Source organism: Passer montanus, unplaced genomic scaffold (genome assembly GCF_014805655.1).
Source record: "Passer montanus isolate IOZ18808 unplaced genomic scaffold, ASM1480565v1 scaffold71, whole genome shotgun sequence".
NCBI classification, from domain to species: Eukaryota; Metazoa; Chordata; class Aves; order Passeriformes; family Passeridae; genus Passer; species Passer montanus.
In genome coordinates, this window is record NW_024372259.1 from 2407918 (window position 1) to 2426513 (window position 18596).

Sequence of the window (18596 nt, forward strand, 5' to 3'; positions counted from 1 at the left end):
CAGCTTTCCCTTCCCCAGCTCGTGTGACTGCCAGCGCTCTATAAATGTGCTCTCCTCAGCAGCGTCAGCTGTGCGCTCCCACTGCAGCTCTGTCACACCCTGGCTGTGGTATTTTCGGGGTCCCCTGTCAAAGGGAGGAAAGATGAATCTGATTCCGTGTTCTTAGAATTTATGATATTATATTATATTATGTTAAAGAATGCTATACTAAACTACACTAAAGAATAAAAGATACAGAGAGAAAGCTAGAAAGATACTAATGAAAAACCTGTGACTCTCTCGCCAGAGCCTTGACACACCTGGCCATAACTGGCCAATAAGTAAAAACAATTCACATGCAACCAATGAAACATGCATCTGTTGGTAAATGTTGTCCAAACCACATCCCAAAGCAGCAAAACACAGGGAAAGCAAATCAGATAATTATAGTTTTCATTTTTCTCTGAGGCTTCTCAGCTTCCCAGGAGAAGAAATCCTGGCAAAGGGATTTTTCCAGAAAACATCACGGTGACACCTGGTGACACAGGAGCTCCTGCCCAAGTGCATGGGGCTGATCAGAGCTGGTGGACAGTACAAGAAACGGGGTGATGCTGTTTGTCTTTCTTTTTGTGTTCCTTGTCCTTCAAGGTCAGAGAAGACTTGAGACAGCACAGCTTTATTAAGGAATCACAGAATGGTTTGGGTTGGAAGGGACCTTTAAAGGCCATCTGGTCTAACCCCCTGCAATGAGCAGAGACATCTTCAACTAGACCAGGTTGCTCAGAGTTCCATCCAGCCTGGCCTTGGATCTTCTCTGGCTCTGGCAGTTCAAGTGAACTTAAATCAAGCAATTACCCTCACAGGAAAACTTGTGGTCTCCTTCAAAGCAGGCACCTAACCCCTGCAGAGGTTTTGGTGCCTTTTGGACACCCTGCTGCTGCCTCTGCCGTGGGTTCAGTGCAATAATCCCAGTCTGCAGCGCCAGTTCTGCTGTCACCGTCTGTTTAAGCTGAGGCTCCAGGTTACAGACTGCTCAGTCAGTTCAACACTCTCACTTCAGTTCCTGCACACCTCTTGGGTAAATACCATCTGATCCCCCCGTTTGCAACTGTCTCAGCTGTGTTTGCCACACCGTCTGTTGTCAGTTCAGTCCCATAACCACCTCTGACACCCTCCTGGAGCTCAGAGGCAGTGTTCCTCAGATTGTGGCGCTCAGACCTGAAGTGGAGCCACGAGCCAAGACCCGAGGAGAGCAGTAGTGTTACCTGATGTCTTACAGATGGTCTCTCTTGTTATGCATCCCATTATATTTGGGGTTTTTTCATAGCAGAGTGGTGCTGCTGCCACATCCTCAGTGTGTAATCCAGTATTTCTCTGATTTCCATCCTCTCCTTTCTGCTGCCTCAAGCTGTTTTAGGGCTGATTTGATAACTGGTTTGCTGGAATCATCTTTATAATAGAGGCAAGAGGTGATGAATTGATGGCTTTGAAGATAGATGGTTTGTTGTTGCAAAGCATGGAGGCCACAACATTGATGTGAACAGCACTATTTACCTGCTTTGAACTCAAAAATGGTCTAAAATGTAGAAAAAATTGGATTACAGTGGCTGTGATGCTCTTTTCTCTTACCTTGTTTTTGGTTCTTGGTTTTCTTGTAATTGGTTGTTTGGGATTTTTTCCTGTTTTCTTGTGTTTTGCTTTTGTTTTCTTCAAGAGGGGACCTGTTTTCAAGCTGGATGCTTCCACAAGCGGTTCTCCCATTGAAAGGCCTGGGCTTTCCAGACTAAAACCATCTCTTTCCTGGTGTGAGGGTGGCTGGGGGGGCCTGGAGAGGAATGTGGCTGAGCATGGTGGTGTCCCAAGGGTCTCCTGCCAGGAGCAGAGATGCTCTCAGGCCACATGAGGGGAATGCCAAGGCTGTGGAGGAGAATTTGCAGGCAGAGGAGGAGTGAAGCATCTGTGCTCCATTGCCCCAGCAGGCTGGGCACGGGCTGTGGGGGAATGGTGCCTTTGGGGGCAGGAGGACCGATGGCACATTGGTCCCCAAACCCCACTAGGGCCTTCAGCAGTCACCTCTAGAGCTCTCTGGGTGTCTTTGGCTTCACGAGGCTGGGCAGAGAGGGGCTGCAGTGACACAAGGTTGGCATCACGGATCTTGGCTGTCAGGGTGGATGTTTTTGAGCTGGAGCCATCGGGATTTGGGGCCAGAAGACCCAGGTGGACAAGCAGAGGTGCTGCTGGTGGAGACTGTGCAATCTGCTGGGATGCTTTGGGATCTTGGGCAGGGACCCCTGGGCTCTTTACAGGGCAGAATTTGGCCGTCCCTGGTGATGTAACCCCAAGAAAGCCGGAGCAGAGCCCTTCAATGGGAGACATCACCCGCTCTCTGGGCAATGCCAGGCTGCCCTGCCTGTGACTTGGAGCCTTCCCAAGCGTTGTCAGTCACCATGGCTGGCCCTGTTCTCACTCACACACAGTATTATCTCTACCCGCTGCTGCAAATTGGCTCTGAGCAATCCTTGATCTGTCAGCATCGCCTACCCACTCTCAGATGTCACCAGCCCCCGCTGCTGCCCTGCTCGGGAACGTGTCTCTCTGAAATGTAATAATTCATTAAGTTCAGATTAACTTTTTTTTATTTCCCCCCTCCCCTTTCTGCCACCCTTTCCTCCTTCTAATGGACAAAAGCAATTAAGCTCCATTAGGGATCAAGTGAGTGGGAAGTGGCTCCCTCGGAGACGCTGCCGCAGCCGCACGGACCTTGTCCCTGAGTGTGTGTGGCACCAGCCTCCTGTAAATTAGTGCTCCACGAGCAAAAGGGCTGCCTTAGGAAAAGGGGGGAAGCGTTGCTTGATGAGCACCTTTTCCAGTGCCCCCATTTCCCTTTGCAGGAAGAGGTGATTGAGGCTCCACTGGGTGGCTTCCACTGTGGGCACGTGTTGATGGTTTCTCTTGCCATGCAGCAAAAGGAGCTGGAGGACAGAGGGGTAGACAAGCAGGAGGCAGCAGAGAGTGGCCACGTTCCCAGCTGATACACATCAGGAGGTGCTTCCCAAGTTCTCCCAGTTGCCCATAAGCTGAGAGAGCTGGGATTGTTCAACCTGGAGTGGAGAAGGCTCTGGGGAGACCTGAGAGCCACTTCCAGTGCCTAAAGAGGCTTCAAGAGAGCTGGAGAGGGACTTTGGACAAGGCCATGTAGTTATAAGACAAGGAGGAATGGCTACTCACTGACAGAGAGCAGGGTTGGATTAGATATGAGAGACAAATTCCTCCCTGTGAGGGTGGTGGGGCCCTGGCACAGGGTGCCCAGAGAAGCTGTGGCTTCCCCATCCTTGGAGTGTTCAAGGCCAGGATGGATGGGACTCTCAGCAGCCTGGGGTAGTGGAAGGTGTCCCTGTCCATGGCAAGGAATGAGATGGTCTTTAAGGTCCCTTCCAACACAAATCATTCTAGGATTTGGTATTATGGGGTCTGGGAAAAGTGCTGCCAAGGCTGCCATGGAATTATGGCCTGTGGGGCAGAGTTTCCAGAGGACAGGAAACTTCCCCTCCAACTCTGACTCTAAACAGCATTTTCTCATTCCTTGGCATCCCAAATTTCCAGACAAAGGGTGGTGGGGGTGATTGCACAGCCAAAATGCTCCTGCCTTTCCTCCAGCTAGAGCAAGGAGGTGCTTTGGCATGGCATGCCCAAAACTGCGAGCGCATTTCACTCCTGGCTGGGGAGGTCCTTCCTTCTCCCCCATCTCCTCCCACCCTCCTTCCCTTCACTTAGGCTGCTTTTCTCTTCCTTGCCTTTTGTTTCCCCGCCCCGCTTCCCTGCCCCAGGAAGAAAGTCTCATTTCAGTCTGAAAGCCAGGGCTGGAGGGGGAGTCATTTGACACTTAATGCCAGAGCGGCAGGAAACTTCACCTTCCTGGGGTGGAATTAAAAGCGCTTGAATTGTCTGGGGATCTTAAACAAGAGATGCAGGGAACATTCCGGGCTTTCCACACAAACACACTCACACACACACATGCAAAAGCCCACACAGCATCAGGGTGTAATAGCTCAGCTGGGGTAATGCACTTGAACGCTCTCTGCAGCAGACAGACCAGCTCTTTCCGTTCTTTGGAATAGTTTTTATTTTTCTGAGGCCCGAGATTGCTGCTGGTCTCTGGGGAGAGAGATGTTCCTCTCACAGAGAGAACAGTGCCATTTGCTCTTTGTAATCACGCTTCCCTTGGAGCATCCTGGAACTGGGAAGGGGCTGAGGGTGTGGGTTGGAGTTCTGTAGGTGCAGGGAGTTTCTGTGCTGGTCATCACACCTGGACAGCTCTTGTGAGACCCTGAGATCCAGAGGAGGACAGCCATGTCTCAAGTTCTGGGAAAATACTCCAAGGAGAGGCTGGAAAGGAAAAGGATTAAGAGGAGGAGGTGAAGGCAAGGGACAGGACCTTCCCTCCTCCATCCCCTCAGTGCCTCCTCACAGTGCCCAGCTTTTATTCCCTGAAGCTGAGCTGGCTCTGGAGTTGGGTGGCACTGGGATCATCCTCCCTGAGTGGCAGCAGCTCCCAGCTGGAGCATGCAGGACTGAGCAATCCAGCAGAGCATCTGCTCACATCCATCCAGTCCTGCTTTTCTCCTCCCTGATTGTTCACCCATCCTCTGGCCACACTTTGGCTGGGGGTAGCCGTGCACGTCCCCAACAACCACCTTGGTCCCTGCTTTCTGTGCCGTGGCTCCCCAGCCCCCTGGGCATCCTGCTGCCCCTTGGGCCTGCTCTCAGCCCTCCCTTCTGCCCTTCACCAGGGAGTTTGCCAAAGAGAGAGAGCGCGTGGAGAACCGCCGAGCCTTCATGAAGCTGCGGCGGCAGCAGCAGATCGAGCGGGAGCTCAACGGCTACCGGGCGTGGATAGACAAAGCGGGTAAAGGATGGTGGCCAGGGGACGTCTGGGGGGACAACACACTGCTGGTCGTGTGGGGTGGTGGGGGTAGAAAGGAATCCCTGAGTCCTGAAGTGTCCAAGGTGCTCACGTGGTGATGTTGAGTGAATGGGTGAGCTTGGTCCCACCAAGGACATCACCAATCTCCGGTGTGTCCTCGTGTTCTGTGGCATGAAATTGTCACATTCTGTGCACAAAGCACACCACACCTCCAGGGAGGCTGTGAGCAACACGGCTGTCAGCTGTGCTCTGCCATGGTTTCCTCTCTCCCGGTGTTTGCTGGAGTCCCCTGCAGTGGTGGGCAGTGGGAAAGAAGAGCAGTCAATAGGGAAAAGGGTTTTCCAGTTAAATTTGCTCCCGGAGCCATCTGGAGGGGATGAACTTACTGGTTCCTACCTCAGGACTCCTGGACCTGGGCTGGGGGTGGTGGAGGTTCCAGGCTTCCTCCTGACACCAGGCATGACAGCCCATGGGTGTTGGTTCCCAAACTGCCACAGCCCATGTCCTTGCTTGCTCCTCCTAGGAATGAGGCCAGTGCATTCAGCTCAGGAAGAGAAGATTTACACTTTCATCCAACATTCAGACTTGTAAAAGATGGGTGTCTTCAAATGAGTCCTGAGCACCAGACCTCAGTTTTAGCCCTGGGCTGGGTTGCTTGAGCAACCTGCTTACAGTTTTCAACTTCTCTAATGAGCTTAATGACAGTGGAGGGAGAAGGGCTGATCACAAGTAATTCTTCTTTCTGATGTGATGTTTGGTAGCTGCCACTAGTTACCCTCCCGAATTTGCTTTTGGGCCCTTAACCAATACTTGGTAAGAGTTTGCAACCTAGAGCCAGCCTCTGGGCTGGGGGAAGTTCTTAAGTACCAGGCAGTGACATGTGCCAGTGCCTTGTCTCCTGATGCTGAACTGTGTGTTTTGCGTAGAGGAAGTCATGCTGGCTGAAGAGAACAAAAATTCGGGGACCTCAGCCTTAGAAGGTAAGACCAGCAATGCCATTAAAATCTGCCTGCCCTTCCCTCTGCCTGGCTAGAGCTGGAGGCTCAGACCCTCCAGCTGTGATGGGGAGGCCCCAGTGGGGTCTGCAGCCCAAGAGAGGGGTGAGGAGAGGTGGATTGGCACCCTAACTCCTGAGACAGCGTGGAGGCTGGGAGGTGTCTGATCCCACACAAGGGATAGCTCTGGACTAGGATCACCTGGGTGTCTTCATCCTTTACCAGACCTGAGTACTGACCACCAGGTCCTGATCCAGTGGGCTGGCTACTGGCAGAGTTGGGCCACTGAGACTCCAGCAGCTGTTCCTCTTGCCTTCCCAGTGCTCAGGCGAGCCACCATCAAGCGAAACCGCACGGATGCCATGTCGGGTGACGAGCACTGTGTCGACATCTCCTCCGTGGGCGAGCGGAGGCTGGCACAGAGGAGACCTCTCCATCCAACCTTGGGTCAGTGCAGTCTGCAGCTTGCTTCCCCCAAACCTCTGTCAGCAGGTTGGGTTCCCAGAATCCCACCCATCACAAACCAGACGTCTCTGCTAGTTTAGCAGCAAACCTCCTGCTGCCACATAAAAATTCTCCGGATGAGTTGTGCCCCATAAGAGCAATGTCCGTGAGCCATCTGTCCTGTCTCATATCACAGGAGAGGCTGGAGCATCCAACTCCTTGTTCCCCTTCTTTTTCCTTTAGGCAACCCCTCGAGTCACTCTGGCCTCAAAGGTGCCAGGGTGGACGGTGCCTCCTATTTAAGGCACAAGGAGCGACTCCTGCGCATCTCTGTCCGCCACATGGTCAAATCCCAGGTCTTCTACTGGATCGTCCTGAGCCTCGTGGCTCTCAACACTGCCTGCGTGGCCATCGTCCATCACAACCAGCCAGCCTGGCTCACCCACTTCCTCTGTGAGTCCCTGGGCTTGGTGTAGGTGGGAGAGTGTTGCAGCACACCCTCCCTGCTTGCCTTGATGTGCACAGGGATAAATCCCACCACAGTCGTGCTGGTGTGGAGCTGGATGGGGAATAACCTCAGCTCTATCCACTGTTGATAACAAAAGACCATGTAGAGGTGTTTAATTCAGCTTTGCCCTTGGCCTCATGGCCACTGAGGGCTGTCTCAGCCTTGTGAGCAAACACGGAGGCTCTGTGTCCTTCAGGTCTGGTGTGTTAGTCATGCGAGAGAAACACTGACAGCCTCAGTGGAGTTTATCCCAAAATTATGAACAGTGGTGATGGAAAGCTTGCTGGAGAACCACCTCTGAATGTGCACAAGCCATTGATGGAAAGGTGTAAATTTGCAGGGATGGGACTGGTCGTGGCAGAACACCCTGGTTAAAATACTTGTGCAGAGCATGGTGAGGGAATCCCAGGCTTGGAGGTTCCCAGTTATGGAGCCTCCCTGAGCCCAGCATTGGCCAGGGCACAAGGTCAGGTCCTGGAAGCACTGCAGTGTGGGCTATTGCAGAGCAGCATGGTCAGCCCCACATGTGTCACTCCTGAGCTGCTGCAATGGGGACAGTGCTGCTTTCTCAGACATGTTATTCTTCCTCACCTTGAAAATGTCCCTGTCAAGCCCCAGCTCTACCCAAATCTGCAGTAGTAGGCTCAGGCCTGCTGAGCTCCCAGCACGCTGCAGCGTGGTGTGGCAGCTGGTCGTGGTGAGAAGCATCTTCTGGGAAAGGTGAAGAGCCAGCTCTTGCCTGCTAAATGTTCATCAAATAGCTGGAAAGGCTTTTCACTGGCTCTTGGCTGTTTGGCTCTGTTTCCCTGGCCAAATTCCAGCCATGCAATGATTTTAATCCAGGTTGATAGTATTCCCTTACAGTTTCATGTGGTTAATGCCTTTGTAGGCTCCTCAGCCACTGTGGTTTAATGCCAAAGAACTGCTCTGCTCTGTGCTGGCCATGTCTGGTCCTCTCAGTCCCCTGGGACACTGGTGCATCTCCCCATAATGATTAACTCATGGGCCTGATGCTCTATTACATACGGTTTTGCTCCTCACAGATCAAATTCCCTCATCCCAAACCCTGAGAGTTTGGGGATGCAGCGTGGTCCTTGACTTGTCCCATCTCTGTGGTGTGCTGGATGCTCACCTGGTGCACGCAAGCAGTGTGCTCCACACAGCTCAGTGCCTCAAGCACGCCTGGGTTTTGTCTTCCAGACTATGCAGAGTTCCTGTTTCTTGGGCTCTTCCTTCTGGAGATGTCCTTAAAGATGTACGGGATGGGGCCACGCCTTTACTTCCACTCTTCCTTCAACTGCTTCGACTGTGGGGTGAGCGGCCCCAGGGATGCTGTGGGTGTGGGGGGAGATGCTTGGCAGGGCTCTGCAATGCAAGGCACCAAGGGGGGATCAGGATGGCCCTCGCAGTGGGCAGGGAGCACTTTCTGCTAGGACAGCCTGAGACACCAGGTCCTGGATGGGGTGGTGGGTGCCTTGTCTTTGGAGATGTTAAGGTTCCCTGCAGCAGCCCATCCTGAGCCTGTCTTTGACTTGTGGCTGTGTCTGCTTCTCAGGTCACAGTGGGAAGCATTTTCGAAGTGGTTTGGGCTATATTCAGACCAGGAACCTCTTTTGGGATCAGTGTGCTACGAGCTCTTCGTCTCCTGCGGATATTTAAAATAACCAAGTGCGTACCCAGCAGCAGTGCCTGTTACCCTCAGACTGTGGCTGCAGCCCAGATCCAGTCACTCCTGCTCTCCAGCATCACTGGCAGTGCTCCAGCAATATCTGTTTTCTAGGTACTGGGCATCCCTGAGGAATTTGGTGGTCTCGCTGATGAGCTCCATGAAATCTATTATCAGTCTGCTCTTCCTCCTTTTCCTCTTCATTGTGGTCTTTGCCCTGCTGGGAATGCAGCTGTTTGGAGGCAGGTATGTCATTTCAAGGCTGAGGAACCGGAGTTTCTTGGCGTTAAAGCCAAGTGATGACACCCTCTTCAGGGGCCCAGCAAGACTGTACTTTCCCCCTCAGTCTCCTCCCAGACAAAAATCCCTGCTCGAGGGCTGCCTTTGGGCTGTGCGGGTCCTTCCAGCCAGGAGACCTTCTGTTTTCTGGCACCAAATGCTCAGGGAGACCTTTTCTAGAGTGGGGAAAGGTCCTCCTAAACTCAAGAGAACTGGTAGCACAGCAGCCAGGGTTTGGTGACCTTGGTATTTCACCCAGCTGGTTCCCTTTCCAGGTTTAACTTCATGGATGGGACTCCCTCGGCCAACTTTGACACCTTCCCTGCAGCCATCATGACGGTGTTTCAGGTAGGGGCTGGGCTGCCAGGAGACCCAAGCAAAGGCACTTGGCACCACCTGGTTTCTCGCCCATGGCTGGGAGGGGCTCTTTGCACCACACAAGTTCCCCTCTATCCGCTGTTACTTCCTCCCTTTCCTACACAACAAAGTGCATGGAAGGAGGTGGAAACTATTCCACTTCTGTTACAGAAGAGTTTCAAAACTCTTCTGAGGAGGCTTTAAATCCTCATCAGTGTGCAGTGGGATCTCCCGGAGGTGCTTCAGAGCTGGGTTATCCACTGCAGGGGGTCCCTGTACATGGTGCCTGCGTGTTGGTGGCACAGACGGGCAGTGCAGGTGACAGAGCTGCTGCCCCGTGTCCCCGCAGATCCTGACAGGCGAGGACTGGAACGAGGTGATGTACAACGGCATCCGCTCCCAGGGAGGCGTGCGCTCAGGGATGTGGTCCTCCATCTACTTCATCGTCCTCACCTTGTTTGGGAACTGTATCCACTGGGCTGCCGTGCTGACGGTGCTGACACCTCCTCACCCTCTCTGGGGGCATCCCTTCTTCCCCTCCCAGCTGAGGGACACCCACCACGCGCCTGCGGGTGCCCCAAAGGCAGAGGAGGAGCTGTGGGGAGGGGCACTGAGGGCTGTGGGATGGGTGAGGAGTTTGTGCCTTTGGCTGGGCTCCTTGGGAGCTGCAGATACACATGTCCTTAACACACGGCTTGTGCATCCTTAGCTGCTCTCAGATACTCTGCTGAATGTCTTCTTGGCCATTGCCGTGGACAACCTGGCCAACGCTCAGGAGCTCACCAAGGTACGTTCCTGCTGCTCCTTTTCCTTCTCCCGTGGAGAGAGGGGGGGCAAAGCCATTTAGGCTTTGATTTAGGGAAACGCTTAAACCTGCTGGTCTTTCCAGGAACACCCACACTTCAAGCATGGCTTTAACTATTTCTCCATGTAAAGTTCCCAGTCCTGTTTGCCATCAGTCAGATGGAGATAACCCTCATCTGTTGGGTGGGACCTGATGTGGGGACTCTTATCTGCCCGAGCACTCTGGAGATGTGGAGTGGGAAGCATTTTCCAGTGGTGTCAATATTTATTCCCCATCTGCCTATAGGGCAGCAGATGTGATTTAGGATGCAATTTAGGCTGGTGCTCAGCTGCTTTCAAGACCATGCTGGGGAATATTTGGGGAACTCGAAATTGTTGGGGCACCATCTGCATAACGGTGAGCAGGAGAGAGCTGCAAGGGTCAGTGCCACTCTCTGGAGCAGACCAATGATCCTGTGGTGCCCAGATTTTTGTGGAGCCCGTGCTATTACTCACATCCCTGGGGCTCCCTGGGAGGCTTCCACACCGGTGTAAATCTGACCCTGGCACGGTGCTGGTTTGCCTGAGGGCTGTGTGCGGGGGTCCTCCCACGCTGGGAGGGTGCAGAAGGCACTTCCAGGGGCTGCCGGCTGCCGCTGGGGTGCGAGGGATGGGAGAGCCCCACGGGTGTCAGCAGCATCAATTAAGAGAGCGCTGAGTTTTTGAAAAGGCTGAATGCTCGCTAATGACTCCTAATGACATTCTTTGCTCCGGAGACACAACCATACTCATTAAATCAACCCGGTCTCTACCGGGGTCATTCATGGATGCCTTCCCTCCCACTCGGTTTGGGGCATGCCTGTCTGGCCCCTGTGGCTGTGAAGAAGGAGGGCTGAGCTGGTCTGCGTTGTCTGGGGTTGTCCCACCGTGCTCAGCCCAGCTCTTGCCTGGAGTGGGCTGGGTTCACTTATTTGAGCAGCACTGATGCCTTGGGGAAGATCTGGTGTAGTGGGGAACCTGCATCCCCACAGCACAAAGGAAATAGTGTCTCTGGAAGTGATGCCTTAAAATTGGATATTTTTTTCAAATCCTGTAATGCTTTAGTTATAACTCTGAACTCCATACAGAATGTTAGCTTCTGTCTTCACGTTTTGGTCAGATAAAATAATCCCTCTGGGCCTGAAACTCAAGGATACCCTACAGCCTCAGGCACCAAAAAGTATGAACAAAAGTGAATTGGGGGGGAGCAAACTGGGGGTAAATGTCTTCATTACCTGAAGCTGTAATTGGAGGATTAACCCCTGATATGTAAATGGACTAAACTGATAATTATCTGAAAAACTCATGACCATTGTCCCTCTTGGGTGTAGCCCCTCTGGGAGGCTTTGACTGCCCAAGCTGTGCCTATTGAAGGCCTTCAATAAATACCCACTTTATCCTCTTAACCTGATCTAGCTTCTGTTCTAGGCAGCCATTCCAAGGCATCAGAAGTACAGGTCCCCCTCAATCCCTCGAGCCTTGGCATCAAGGGTTGCCCTGCACTTCTCCCAGTGGCTGAGCTCTCCCTCAGAGCCCCAACACCCCACTGAGCAGTGCCCTCTTTTCTCTGCAGGACGAGCAGGAGGAAGAGGAGGCCTTTAACCAGAAGCACGCCCTTCAGAAAGCCAAAGAAGTCAGCCCCATGTCTGCCCCAAACATGCCTGCTATCGAGTGAGTGACTCCCCAACACCACCCTGGTGACCCCCCCGAGCTCAGCCAGGCTTAGAAGGGCACAGAGCTGCAGCACAGCCTGGCCTGGCTGGCTGGGGGGCTGCCAACAAGAAAAAAGGGGTCCCCACATGGGGTGACTCCCCCTCTGGGCATCTTCCTGAAGATGGATGGAGGTCTAGGAGTGTGCTCCCCATGAGCAGCAGTGCTTTTGGAGAGGTGACAGCTCTCCAGGGAGGTCCTGAAATTGCCAACCTCTACACCAAGCTGCAGTCTCGGTGCTTGGGCATGGCAAAAATATGCTAAAAGAGGCTTTCTGCCCCAAATATAGAGCTCAAGCACTCAGGGCTGATGGTAGGAGGCTGGGGAGGAGGAAGGTATCTCAAGTTATTCTTGAGGAGGGGTGATATTTGTTCCTGGGGAGTGTTTCTTCATGGCAGAGCTGCAGGAGAGCAGCCAGGGCTGGGGGAGAAGGGAGCCGTGGTGTCACAAATCTCCCTCGGGCTCCTTCCTTGGGAGCGAATGCAGTTAGGAAAGATGGAGCGGGTTTGTGAAACCATGTTTGATTGTTCAAAAATTTGATTTGGGTGAGAAAAAAAAAGCCCCAAACCACATAAACCTCCAGCATGGTGTTAAGAAGCCTTGTCTCTGCATTTCAGCAGGAGAAATTTCTGTTTTTTCCTTCCTAGCTGCCTTTTTTCTCTTTATTTTGCGGTGTCATATGGTCTAAATCACATAAAACTTTCAAAGTCAACATTGGAACGAGGCGTTTTGATTTGTTTCCCAAAACAGTACATTTCAGTACAGCTGAAGGGATTATTTTATTTTTTTTCCCCTCTTATTTTTTTTTTTTTTTTAAATAGAATCCCTTCCCAGGGAATTTTAGGTTTCGTTATGCTTTGAAACCCAGCCAAGCTTGTGCACGGCAGAATCTCTTGCAGATTTGCTGAGAGAAACTGCTGTCTTCAGGCGAGTGCTGATCTGGGGGGGTCAGAGGCAGCCTTGGGAACGGCCCCCTCCCTGGTTTGGCAGTGGTGGGAAGCTGTGGTCCTGCACCCTGCATGGCTTTAGGGCCAGCAGGAACGGGGTGTGCTTGAAAGACCTGTCTGATGCCCCCAGCAGCCACAGATTTTACCCTGGATTGGGGCTGATGGGGTGTTTGTAATAAATCTGTCTGCCCAAGTACGAGGGGGGTTTAGGGCAGAGGTGGTGGAGTCTGTATGCTGGCTCTGTTTCTGGATGCCAGTGGGAATGTGTTGGATAAAGTGAGGGAATAGAGAGCTTTAGGCTGCGGGAGAGGCTGAGGAATGGACAGATAGGAGAGAGGAAGAGGGGGAGATGGAATATATTAGCGCAGTGAAGGATTTGCCCACACTGCACATCCCTGATAGAGCTCTCTAGTCATCGCCAGATAGAGCTGGTTGGGAAAACAGATCTTTCCAACCATTCCTTGTTGTTCTGGCGGCATTGAAAGGGGAGGTATTGATATTCATGGGGCTTTTTTCCAGCTCCTCCCACTCACCAGGATGGATTGGGGTCAGGCCCAGGCAGTAGATGCCACGGGTTAGGCTTGATGGTGTGGTCAGCTTTTGGTGGTGCTGAGCTTGTGGAGGGACAGCACAGTGGTGGCCAAGGCAGAGCAGAGCTGGCCCAGCAGGGAGCTCAGAGCCAGGCCCTGCCTTTGTGGCTCCATTTCCCCGCGGGTACCTGGTGCATGCAGGCTGGCAGGGGCATTCCTGCCAGCAGCGTGGGCATGGATGGGTGTTCCCACGTGGCCAGGGTGGCCCTGGTGCCCGTGGGAGCTCTGTGTTTGCACCTGGGTGCAGGTGGCGTGTGTTGAGCAATGCACCAACATGCATTGGTGCTGGATGCGCTGCGCGGATGCGTCTGCAGGCTCAGCAGCCTTGTTGTGGGAATGCTGTGGGTGCTGGCAGCTCCAGCCCTGCCTCCAGGGTGGCACTGAGGCCTCCCCTTGCATGGGGATCTATGGAGACTATGAGGACCAGCATGAAGAGAGCACTTCTCCTGTGAGCTGGGAGTTGTTAAACTTGGAGACCTTGGAGCACCTTGAGAGAGCTGAGGAGGGACTTCTGACAAGGTGTTTTTTGATAAATGATAGGACAAGGGGGAATGCCTTCAAACTGTTGGGAAGTGGTCATGACAGCGAGCCTGCCAGAGCTTGAGAAGCATTTGGACAGTGCTCTCAGGCACATGGTGGCATTCTTGGGGTTCTCCTGTGCAGGGTCAGGAGCTGGATTCAGTGATCCTTGTGGGTCCCTTCGAACTCAGGATATTCTGTGTTTCTATGACTGCACAACCTCAGGGCAGCGTTCTTGGAGCTGTGTGTATCTGAATCTTTTCTATGCTGAGGCAAAGGTTAAAGCCTGGAATCTCACCCTGCCAGCCCTGTTAACTTGCTCTGTGTGGGGGCTGCTCAGGTGACAGCAGCTCTGTGGCATCACAACCTGGCCTTGTGCCTTGTGTTTGCTGGGGAAGTTCACGTTCCCCTCTGTGCTCCCAGGGCAGCATCAGCTCACGGTGGTGGCTCTGAGCAGCTCAGGGCTGGCCTGATGCATTGCTTCCTCTTTCCAATTGCCACGTGTTTCTTGGGAGAAGTGAATTTGGAGCAGTTTGAGACAGCGGTTAAATGTCCAAGGATGTCTCGGAGGTTCTGAAGGACTGGAGCCTGCACTGCTCTCCCTGTGGGGAAGGCTCCCAGGGATCAGAGTGCCAGTGTGAGTGTGGGCAGCCCATGACCAGCGTGCCCGTGGGGGCTCGCTGTGGAAGCACAGGGCCAGGATGAGCCCTGCCCAGGGAGGGGGGACAGCTCTGTGCGCTGCCCACACCAGTGGAAGGAGGGGATTGAACCCGTTTGTTTTTCCTCCGCAGAAGAGACAGGCGGAGGAGACACCACATGTCGATGTGGGAGCCACGCAGCAGCCACCTGTATGTGGGCGGCGGGGGCGCGTGTCCGTCTGTGCCTCCTGTGCTGTCTGTGCGTCCGTCCGCGGGGCCGGGGCACACCCCGCTCCCCTCCGGCCCGGCCGGCAGGGACGGGAGTGGGAATTCATTGTGTGTGTGTGTGTGTGTGTGTGCTGTATCCGTGTGCCCCGTGCTCCCCCGGCTGTGCCCGTGGGTGTGCCGTGGGGTGTGAGCAGTGCCCGTGCCCCTGTGTGCTCCTGGGTGTTTCCCTGTGCCGCGGGGGTGTCGGGAAGGGCACGTCTTGTCTTCTCCAAAGTGTTGTTTCACCACGCTGCAAAGGTTCCGTGGCGGGGCCCAGAAGCCCAGTGCAGCTCCTTCCCCTCAAAGTCGCTGCTCCTCAAGCCTCAGGGCAGGCTTTCTACCCGGGATGTGCTGGGAGAGAGGCGAGGAGAGGTCCCTGGATGCAGCAAGAGGGCTTGGCCATCCACGTTTAAGGTGTCCCCAGGCAGTCACACAAGAAGAAGGTGGTCTCAGCCTGTCTGGGATAGGGCAAACCAGGATGCTGGCTGCTCCCAGAAGCTGGACGTGCTGCCTGAAAGCTTCAGGGCAGCAGCGAGGCTGCTGGGGCTGGTCACCCATCAGCCTGATGCTTTCTGAAGGGACACAAGCGCACTCCCAGCACCAGAATGACACTGACGAAGCCTTAGCACAGCCTGTAAGCCAGGCGGTGGCACTTCCTTCTGCCTGGGATTCCCAGATGAAATCCGGGGTGGGTGGTTCACCGGGGGGATGCTGTGGGCAGCCGGGATGGTGACCCCTCGCTGTCCCCACCCCGTTGCAGGCGGGAGCGTCGCCGGCGGCACCACATGTCGGTGTGGGAGCAGCGCACCAGCCAGCTGCGCCGGCACATGCAGATGTCCAGCCAGGAGGGCATCAACAAGGACGAGCCGCCCCTCATCAATCCCCACGCCAGCATCTTCCGCAGGAAGAGACCCGGGGAGGGTGTCACCCTGGAGAAATGCGCCGAGGAGCAGGGCAAGGGAGAGCGCGAGGGACCCGAGCAGCCGGTCCCGGGGGCCAACCCCGGCGGTGGGGAGGACAGGACATCGCCCCGGGCCAAGCGGGACGTGTGGCAGCAGAAGTCTTGCCATGGGAACTGTGAGCCAGGAGAGCAGGACGGGGCAGGAGGCAGCATGGAGGACAGGGCGAGGATGAGGCAGAGCCAGCGGCGCAGCCGGCACCGCAGAGCCCGCGTGGAGGGCAAGGACACGGCTGGCATCCTGGGCAGCCGCTCGGCCAGCCAGGAGATGGGTTTGGAGGAGGCCAGCGCCGCAGAGGGGACACAGGATGGGGACCGGCGTGGGGACGTGGCTGCGGCAGAGGCGCTGATTCCGGGGGAGCCAGAGGCGAGCGGGGAGTCCATCAGGTTGGTACCTGCAGAGGGCACCTTGCCGTCCCCACAGCTCCTTGTATTCTCTTCTCCTATCTCCATAGCTCCTCACACCTCCTTTTCCCCCCTGTCCCTACTGCAGGACAAACGGGGTCCCTGCCGGTGACGCCGATCTGATTGGGAGCACCAAGAAGGGCAGCCCCCCGCACGTCGTGCCCGAGCTCTCCCAGGGGAAGACGGGCACCCTGACGGAGCAGGACTGCAGCAGCCCGGACACGAGCGAGCAGGCGCTGCTGGAGCCCAGCCGCAGCGTGAGCCGCAGCGAGCCCGACCTCTCCTCCATCACCCCCAACACCGAGAAGGCCACCGAGAGCACGGCCATCATGATCGATGTCCACGACTCCGCTGTGGTACAGAGTGAGGACCCGTCTCTCTTTCCTGAGCCCCCCTCCCAGCCCTCGGGGACCCTGTGGGGGTGGAAAGCTGCTTGCATGGCTTTTCCTGTCTGCATCCATCAGCTGGGGGGATCTCCGTGCTGCTCCTTGCAGCGCCTCACCCCTGTTTTGCAGGGAGCCCAAGCGCTGATGCACCAGCATCCCCTGGGATGTTTGTCCCTTTCTCACCTCTTCCCATCCACCCCTTCATCTGATCCATCATTTCCCACCACCTCTTCTTCGGATCCATCATTTCTCCTTCCTCTCTGCCTGGGCAAAACTCTGGCATTCCCTGTTTTCCCTGGAACATCTGTAGCCTCCGGCAGCTCACTGTCACTCAAACCCCTTAGCGGCATCCTAGCTGTCAAGGTGAGCTGCTTTAAACAGTGTTATTAATTAAGCAGCAAGGTGAAAACTGGCCTTGTTAAACCCATTTCATCTGCTCCATCCCAGCAGCTGGTGTGTTTTCTTCCTGCCTAGTCCCTCTCCCTGTGACAGCACAGGGGTTCAGAGCAGGAATCCAGAGGGGGGTTGCCTGGGTGGCAGGGACACCCCAGGGTGTTGTCTGGGTGCAAGGTCGGGCAAAGGCTCTCGCTTTCCTGCAGTTAGCAACAAGACAGATGGTGAAGCCAGCCCCTTAAAGGAGGCCGAGACCAAAGAGGATGAGGAAGAAATGGAGAAGAAGAAGAGGAAGAAGGAAAAGAGCGAGACGGGCAAAGCCATGGTGCCGCACAGCTCCATGTTCATCTTCAGCACCACCAACCCGTGAGATGTGTTTCATGTTGGGGCTGGGGAGGGCTGCAAGGGGAAGGACCCCAGATATCACCAAAACCGGGGAATCCCTGTGAGAAGGGAGCTGAGTGTCTCCCAAACAGGCTTAATAAGCAGCCACAGAGTTCCCCAAGCCCCACATAGCTCTCTCTCTGTGGCATGGCACATGGCTTGCTCTCTCAGCTGCCGATTGCTAAGCTGGGATTTTTATTCCTTCTTTGTTATATTTACCTGCAGTTTTCTGCTACTCTGTAGCTCTTCCCCAGATCCAGCAGCCTGGAAGAGTAAGCCCCCCAATTTCTTAGGGACTCTCCCTGCCTGGCTGTGGGGCTGAGGCAGCTGAGAAGAGGGATCAACAAGCCCAGACACCCCTTGGGCTCCCTTCTTCTGCTCCTCAGGCTTTCCTGCCCACCTCCCCACCCTGGAAGGTGGCATTATGGGGTGGGCTTTGCACAAGGGCTGTCTGTGGCTGTGGCCTGCCAGGGGCTCACAGGTGGGGTGTGGGCTGTGTCCCTGCAGGGTGAGGAGGGCCTGCCACTACATCGTGAACCTGCGCTACTTCGAGATGTGCATCCTCCTGGTGATCGCTGCCAGCAGCATCGCCCTCGCCGCCGAGGATCCCGTCCTCACCAACTCCGACCGCAACAAAGTGATTGCAACCCCCTCCCACTGCCAGTGCAGGCAGAGCTCCTGCAGGGTTTTAGTTCTGTAGGATCAGGGCAGCTGGTGGTGGCACTTGCACCGTGCTGTGGAATCTGGCTTCTCCCCCATCACCTTCTGTTGTGAACTGTGGGAGTCACTCCCAGATTCCCACACGTGGGGGTTGGAGCCTGGGGAGAGACCAGGATGCCTGGTCAGCTGTAAAATGGCTGGGACTGAGGAGATGCTGGTGCTGGTGTGGGGCAGGTGATCCTGGCTAGCAGCATTGTTTCCAAGCCATTTGCATGGGGAATGATTCCCTTCTGCCTGCATAGGCTGGGTTCGGGGCTGTCCTGAACTCTTGGAGATGAGGCTGGGTTTGCGACAAGAAAATCAACCCTATTTTGCCCCTGAGCCAGGCAAGCTGCTGCAGCTGGATGTCTGGGTGTGCATGGTTTGCTCGGCAGCAGCTGCAGAGCACCTGTGTCCTCTCTGCAGGTGCTGAGGTACTTCGACTATGTCTTCACTGGTGTCTTCACCTTCGAGATGGTGATCAAGGTAAGCGCCCTGACAGGATGCAGCAGCCCTGGGAAACAGCTCAGTTTTGCAGTTCTGTTCTAAATTTAGATGGTGGAGACCTTTAAGTCTGTTTCTCAGCAGTGCTGGTCCAGCATGCTCAGCTGCTCCTTTATCAGCCTTGAGGCTTCCCCAAAATACCAAGTGCTGCACCCAGGACACTGGGATGTGTCTGCAGTGTCCCTGGTCCCCCAGCTTGGTGTCTGAGCTGCTCATTCCCTG

The 18596-nt window shown here is 54.8% G+C and overlaps 1 protein-coding gene across 9 annotated transcripts in view; it reads left to right on the top strand.

Annotated features, from left to right (window-relative positions):
• The window catches only part of CACNA1E (calcium voltage-gated channel subunit alpha1 E), a 134784-nt gene that overhangs the window by 84258 nt on the left and 31930 nt on the right, over positions 1-18596 (top strand). For 7 of the 9 annotated variants that reach the window (XR_005629963.1, XM_039730262.1, XM_039730263.1 and 4 more), the window contains 17 exons: positions 4770-4885; positions 5830-5883; positions 6220-6345; positions 6586-6795; positions 8051-8163; positions 8406-8518; positions 8631-8762; positions 9071-9143; positions 9502-9619; positions 9872-9939; positions 11548-11645; positions 14532-14588; positions 15406-15990; positions 16097-16371; positions 16994-17153; positions 17679-17808; positions 18297-18356. Coding sequence is in view for 8 of the 9 variants with exons in the window: in XM_039730262.1 (XP_039586196.1) it covers positions 4770-4885; positions 5830-5883; positions 6220-6345; positions 6586-6795; positions 8051-8163; positions 8406-8518; positions 8631-8762; positions 9071-9143; positions 9502-9619; positions 9872-9939; positions 11548-11645; positions 14532-14588; positions 15406-15990; positions 16097-16371; positions 16994-17153; positions 17679-17808; positions 18297-18356 (2488 nt within the window). In the remaining variant the exon portion in view is untranslated. The remainder of the gene's footprint in view (positions 1-4769; positions 4886-5829; positions 5884-6219; positions 6346-6585; positions 6796-8050; positions 8164-8405; positions 8519-8630; positions 8763-9070; positions 9144-9501; positions 9620-9871; positions 9940-11547; positions 11646-14531; positions 14589-15405; positions 15991-16096; positions 16372-16993; positions 17154-17678; positions 17809-18296; positions 18357-18596) is intronic. The other 2 variants (XM_039730259.1, XM_039730258.1) reach the window with 1 other exon arrangement.